This window comes from Terrapene carolina, unplaced genomic scaffold (assembly GCF_002925995.2).
Source record: "Terrapene carolina triunguis isolate 2854851 unplaced genomic scaffold, T_m_triunguis-2.0 Scaffold50812, whole genome shotgun sequence".
NCBI classification, from domain to species: domain Eukaryota; kingdom Metazoa; phylum Chordata; order Testudines; family Emydidae; genus Terrapene; species Terrapene triunguis.
The window spans coordinates 1,150-8,551 of NW_020715163.1; the positions used below are offsets into that span (position 1 = coordinate 1,150).

At 45.4% G+C, this 7,402-nt stretch overlaps 1 protein-coding gene across 1 annotated transcript; it reads left to right on the forward strand.

The window, feature by feature from the left end:
* The first annotated feature begins 2,239 nt into the window (after positions 1-2,239).
* Positions 2,240-3,187, forward strand: LOC112102366 (olfactory receptor 52R1-like). Its single transcript, XM_024193608.2, has one exon. It carries the CDS (start codon positions 2,240-2,242, stop codon positions 3,185-3,187), a length of 948 nt encoding a protein of 315 aa, XP_024049376.2.
* The last annotated feature ends 4,215 nt before the right edge of the window (positions 3,188-7,402 follow it).

Sequence of the window (7,402 nt, forward strand, 5' to 3'; positions counted from 1 at the left end):
CCTTCAATGAAAGGTGCTGCACAGTATGATGACAATTACTGATGAGAATTACTGATCTCTGATCCCTTAGAGACAGCTCTGTGTGCCTGCAGAAAGTGCTTGTGTCTCCCCTCAGGCATCTTTCTCCAAATCTGTCTGTTGACTATCTACCCAGCCATCCTGGGCATTTGCAGGGTATCAGACCCTATGGAGGTCTGGGAATTATTCCTTGTTTTCTTACTAATCAACAATATATTTTAAATATACACAGGTACACAGAGCAGCCAATTCCTCTCTGACTCAGCACAGAGCCTAAAAGTTCTCATCTCCCTTTGGGAAGGTCCCTTAATTACTGTTTACTCCTAAAGGTGGATAAAGAGCACAGAAGTGCAGACATGGAAAGAGACATTGGCTAGAGTGTCTCCAGTCTCCAGCCTGTTTACATCCAGATGCCGCTTCTCCTCTAGAGGTTGAGTGAACCCCACTGGGATTGCACAGAGCTATATTATAAATGCTGCACACCCCTGTGCTGACTCTCTGTGTGGGATGCTGCGGCAGATGCTGGAGTGAGAGAGGTGTGGGACACGGCTACCTGAGGGGGATTACCAGGGAAGACGCTTCCATCTCAATATTCACAGGTATCCATCTCTTGCTGAGGAGCTCACCTGCTAAACAAACCCAGTGCAACATGGGTGTGATGCGATAGAGAGTAGGTCTGTGGTCTCTTCACTCTGAACAGCAATTATACATTCCAGGGTCTTTGCCACAGTTGATGAGTTTGCTTAAGTATCATAGGCCAAAATGTCACTCTTTCCTCTGCCTCCCCTCGCCGGCTGATGGCCTCTAGCCCTGAGGTGGCTGCATTTCAGTGGCACAGTTGATCCTTCAGGATGAAGGTGTTAGTCGATGGACAATACAAGGCCAAATTCTGAGCCCTGGCCCAAATGTTGCTCAGGCCCCACTGAGGCAAAACTCCCCTGGGAGTAGGAACTGAGTAAAGACGTGAGGAGCCAGCTGTCTGTTAATGCACAGAGATTGTCATCTCCTCCTCTTGCATTTCAGGACTCTGGTTGTTAACTGGAAGAGGGCGGGGTGGCTATTACCTGAATTTCATCTGCTGTAAATCATGGAGGTGCTAGGGCTCCTCACTAGAATAATTCTACATGGGCAAGACATATTGTCTCTTAACTTCATTCGAGAAGTTGGCTGAAACTTGAAATTTTCAGAAAACAATTCAGCTGGAAGTAGGCACTCAGCATGGGAAATTTCGCTCCAAATGGTTAAAATTTGCCAAACTTATAAACAACTGAAAATGAGGTCTCCTAATTGAAGATATCAGACAGCCTTAACTAATCGTAGTGCCACCCACATCACCTACAATAGCCAACCCATTTGCGAATCCCATTCAGCTAAGCTCTTTGCTCCAATAATGTCTGTGGCAAGGAGTTCCACTAATCTCATACCAGCTTTTCCATTGTTTCCTAACCTTGTCAATTCTTTTTTTTAAATTTTCTCTTTATTTTTAATAGTTTACATTTAACAGTATTTCTGTATCTGGCAGCTTCCCCCATTCTCATAGCCTGTCTCATAAACCCCCTTTCTATCTGTTGTATCCTTTATACAGACTGGGTGACCAAAACTGACCACATATCTACAGTAAATTATTCTCCATCCCGTTCCTTAAGCATCCGATCATTGTCCTTGTTTTGGCCACTGCTGTGAATAAGCAGGTGTTTCTGTGGGGCTGCTATCAATGATGCCCATGTCTTTTCCCTGAGGTGTGTTCTAGTTGGGATGTTTCCCGCTAGCATGTCTTGGCAACGGTTTGTTTTTTTTCCACTATCAGATTTTGAGCTACCTGGCTTTTATTTGCATTAAGGAACAATGATGGATAACTAGTATCCACACTTATGGTTCCTGCTGGTGCCTAATACGGATTCCCAGACCACGAGATGTAAGAATTATTGATGCATGGAGCACCATCAAATATGGAATTGGCATTAGTAGGGCCAGTTGTTCATAATTCATTTCTCTGAATAATGAAAATTCATTTTTCAGTGTGCGAAGAGCGACCAATCTGCTTCACTCATGAGAGTGAAGTGTGTACGTAATGTCTCGTATTAACATTGTCTCTCCATCCAGGCATTTGTACTGCGACCATCACCCTAGAGACTGGGCATGTACAGGAAGTCAGGGGAACGTACGGTACATGCAGGAGACACCGTTCTGCCTCAGAGTTGGACACCTTCTCCACTACTGCATGTCAGATTCCAACACAACTGACTTCACCAACCCCTCCACCTTCATCCTGCTGGGCATTCCTGGCCTGGAGGCGGCCCATGTCTGGATTTCCATCCCCTTCTACGCCATGTATGTCACAGCCCTCTTGGGGAACATAACCATCCTGTTCGTCGTGAAGAGGGAGCCGAACTTCCATGGGCCCATGTTCTATTTCCTCTGCCTGCTGGTCGTCACTGACCTGGTCCTGACTACGTCCATCCTTCTCAAATCACTGAGCATCCTCTGGTTCAATTCCAGGGAGATAGATTTTAATGCCTGCCTCACACAGATGTACTTCATTCACTGCTTCTTAACAATGGAGTCTGGGATCTTCGTGGCCATGGCTTTGGATCGTTATGTGGCCATCTGCGATCCCCTGAGACATTCCACCATCCTGACAAACCCAGTGGTGGCCAAGATTGGTCTGGCTGTGGTTCTGCGCGGCAGCATACTCGTATTGCCCTATCCATTCCTGGCAAGGCAGTGGCCATATTGCAGAACCAACATCATCCCCCACTCGTACTGTGAGCACATGGCCGTAGTGAAGCTGGCCTGCGCTGACACCCATGTCAGTAGTTACTACGGCCTCTTTGTGCTATTCTGTGTGAAGGGTCTGGATGTGTTTTTTATCGCCATTTCCTATATCGAGATCCTAAGGGCCATCTTCAGCCTCCCCACAAAGGACGCCCGGCTCAAGACTTTTGGGACCTGCGGTTCCCACCTCTGTGCCATCTTAGCCTTTTACATACCAGGTCTCTTCTCCTCCCTCATGCACCGGTTTGGTAGCAATGTGGCCTTGCATTTCCACATTCTCATTGCCAACATGTACCTCCTTCTGCCCTCCATGCTAAACCCCATCATCTATGGGGTGAGGACCAAACAGATCTGGGACAGGCTGCTCCACCTCATTACTAATAAAGGTAACTAAAGTTTTCTTCTGGTCCTCTGGCTCTTAGACCAAGCTCTGTGAAGAAAATTGGCTGGTGTCCTGGTGCCGGGCTCTCTTCCCTGAATCACTTACTGGACAGTAAAAGAGACATTTATTCCTTTCCTGGCCTTGCAGTGCTGTGTCAGCATGACAAACTGGGAAATCGGTATGTTAAGAACTCACTGGGTTGGCAATTTTCTAATTGCTGGTAATTGGACCCCTAAGAACATAAGACCAGCCATACTGGGTTAGATGAAAGGCCCATCTAACCCAGTATCCTGTCTTCCAACAGTGTCCAATCCCAAGTTCTCCAGTGGGAAGAAACAGAACAGGTAATCATCAAGTGGTCCATATGCTGTTGCCCATTCCCAGCTTCTGGCAAACAGAGGACAGGAACACCATAGAATCATAGAAGATTAGGGTTGGAAGAGGTGGTCATCTAGTCCAAACCCTTGCTCAAAGCAGGACCAACACCAAGTAAATAATCCCAGCCAGGGCTTTGTCAAGCTGGGCCTTAAAAACCTCTCAGCAGATTCCACCACCTTCCTAAGTAACGTATTCCAGTGCTTCACCACACTCCTAGTGAAATAGTGTTTCCTAATGTCCAACCTAGACCTCTCCCACTGCAACTTGAGACCATTGCTCCTTGTTCTGTCATCTGCCCCCACTGAGAACAGCTGAGATCAATCCTCTTTGGAATCCCCCTTCAGGTAGTTGAAGGCTGCTATCAAATCCCCCCTCATTCTTCTCTTCGGCAAACTAAATAACCCCAGTTCCCTCAGCCTCTTCCCGAAAGTCATGTGCCCCAGACCCCTAATAATTTTTGTTGCCCTCTGCTGGACTCTCTCCAATTTGTCCACATCCTTTCTGTAGTGCGGGGACCAAAACTGGACACAATACTCCAGATGTGGCCTCACCACTGCCGGATAGAGGGGAATAATTACTTCCCTCGATCTGCTGGCAATACTACTAATGCAGCCCGCTAGGCCATTAGCCTTCTTGGCAACAAGGGCACACTGCTGACTCATATCCAGCTTCTTATCCGCTGTAATCCCCAGGTCCTTTTCTGCAGAACTGCTGCTTAGCCAGTCAGTCCACAGCCTGTAGCGGTGCATGGGATTCTTCCATCCTAAGTGCAGGACTCTGCACTTGTCCTTGTTGAACCTCATCAGATTTCTTTTGGCCCAATACAAACTCACCATCTCTGCTATGTAACTGGACCTCAAGGAATTAAACTCACGTCTGTATGTATATTGATATTTTAACCAACACTCTACCTCTTTTCTTTTTTAATAATTTTTAGTTTAGTTAACAAGAATTGACTATAAGCATGTATTTTGGGTAAGATCTAAGTTATAATTGGACCTGGGTGTGTGGCTGATCTTTTGGGGTTGAAAGAACCCTTTCTTTTATATGATGAGATAAGATTTTCAGTAATCATCATCATATCTGACATGTGTGTCTGGACAGAGGCCTGAGGCTGGGCACTTTAAAGAAACTGCATTATTTGGACTTCTGAGTAATCAGTGAGGTACAATAGAATGTGTTTTGTGCTGGGTTGGTAAATCTAAGTATTGGAATATCCACCAGCTTTTGGGGTTTGTCTGCCACATTCTGTTTGCAGTTTACCCTAATTGAGTGACCTCCGCTGGCTCCCAAGGGCAGCCTCTCCCCCCAGTTTAGTGTCATCTGTGAACTTGCTGAGGCTGCAATCCATCCCATCATTCAGATCATTAATAAAGATGTTGAACAAAACGGGCCCCAGGATCAACACCTGGGGGACTCTGCTTGATACCGGCTGCCAACTAGTCATCAAGCCGTTGATCACTACCCATTGAGCCCGACAATCTAGCCAGCTTTCTGTCCACCCCATAGTCCATTCAGCCAATCCATACTTTTTTAACTTGCTGGCAAGAATACTGTGAGAGACCGTATCAAAATCTTTCCTAAAGTCAAGATATAACATGTCCACTGCTTTCCCCATATCTACAGAGCCAGTTATCTCATCATAGAAGGCAATCAGGTTGGTCAGGCATGACTTGCCCTTGGTGAATCCATGTTGATGGTTCCTGATCACCTTCCTCTCCTTTAAGTGCTTAAAAATGGTTTCCTTTAAGACCTGCTCCATGATTTTTCCAGGGACTGAAGTGAGGCTGACCAGTCTGTAGTTCCCTAGGTGCTCCTGCTTCCCTTTTTTAAAGATGGGCACTCTATTTGCCTTTTGTTATAGTCTTGGCCTTCACAACATCCTCTGGCAAGGAATTCCACAAGTTATCTGTGTGTTGTGTGAAGAAATACTTCCTTTCGTTTGTTTTAAACCTGCTGCCTATTAATTTCATTGGGTGACCCCTAGTTCTTGTGTTATGAGAAGGAGTAAATAACACTTCCCTATTTACATTCTCCACACCAGTCATGATTTTATCGAGCTCTATCATATCCCCCCTTAGTCATCTCTTTTCCAAGCTGAAAAGTTCCAGTCTTATTAATCTCTCCTCATTGGGAAGCTGTTCCACAACCCTAATCATTTTTGTTGCCCCTTTCTGAACCTTTTCCAGTTCCAATATATTTTTCTCAGATGGGGTGACCAGATCTGTATGCAGGATTCAAGATGTGGGAGTACCATGGATTTATTTAGAGGCAATATTTTATTTTCTGTCTTATTATCTATCCCTTTCCTTATGATTACTAACATTCTGTTAGCTTTTTGCAACTAAAGGGTTAATAATAAAAATGAAGAAGAGTTATAAATGGTTAATAGATCATATATATAGAAATGATTTTTCAGTGTTCAGGGATCAGGATCATAGCAGTGATGGAATAAACTGCTAGCTTGCAAATGTCTCTCTGAAAATTACCCAAGCAGGTTGGGGGTCATCAATCCTTGTTCAGAGCTTTCTTGTTGGAAACCCAGTGCAGAGAAATGAAGACAAGATGGAGATGTCTCAGGGGTCCTTCTGTATCCTCTGCCCTGTGCATGGAATTTTACAGTCCCAAACAAAGCCCACAGCCCAGGTGCCCAGAAAATTACTAGTCCAAGTAGGCATCCATGGTCACATGATCATATGCCATGTCCTTACATGCTTTGATTTCTCACAAGGGCAATCACTGACCATATTATTGTAGAGGCGTGTTTCTTCTCTGGTCCATTGTGAGAGCTAAGTGTCCTTGTTGGCCCTCAACATAGCTGCCTGGCTGTATCCACCTGAAGGGTGTTACCGAGGAATACAACACAGGTTTATTGGCCAGTGCATTGCCAATAATCATAACTTCAGACACAAGGAACATACATTCATATAAACAGGATAATCACACTTAGACTTTTCCATGGACACCTGACATGACATGCTTCATGTTGGGATGGTGCCGAATTGGTGTGGCCGTACTGACTGAATGGTGAGAATATGGCTTGATATGACTGAACTGCAAAAGAGGATTCTGGGAGCAGAATCTTATCTTAGCATCAGGCAGATGCCAGTGGTGAAACTGACTTGCTACATGTTGCGTGTATGATCAGTACTGATCTTTGAGTCAGCAAATATGTCCACTTGAAAGCAAACAACACGTGTAGAACATTGTGAGTGGAGCATGGGCATCTTGGTGCTGTTGAAGGACATCACACAGGGGGCTGAAGTGAATGATTGATAAGGGAGTGAATGTGGGGTAATGTTCAGTTGGCACCACTCTGCAGTCTCCTCCTAAAGTATTAATTAGGTAAAAGTCAGTAGCATGGGCATGCTTTTAAGACATGTGATTCCTTTGAGGAAAAAGAGTATAAAAATCAAGCAAATTAAATTACTGTTGGGAATTAATGCTGCTAGACAGAGTAGCTAAAACTCTGCGCCGTGGGCTTGAGTAGGACTGTGAGCCAGCGAGGTTTTCAGGCAGCCAAGGCCTGGCCTTGAGGGAATCCGAGACAGACTAGAGGGCTGAGGAGACCAGACCTGGAGGGCAGAAGTCTTCCATAGACTTGGTAACCACCTTCTGTGTTTGCCAAGCAGGAACTGTGTGAGGCTAGCACAGGACCTGTTTGTGTAGGTTTGTGAATGAGAGGCTCGCTAAGAGGAATGTTGTCAGGGTTCCCTCCCCACTCTGACCTTTAGGGTACAGACCCGCATGAAGACCCCCTAAGCTTATTTCTACCAGCTTAGGTTAAAAACTCCCCTATTCCTGCCCCCACAAAGTGATTTAAACAAACATTTAGAGAGGGCCACTTGG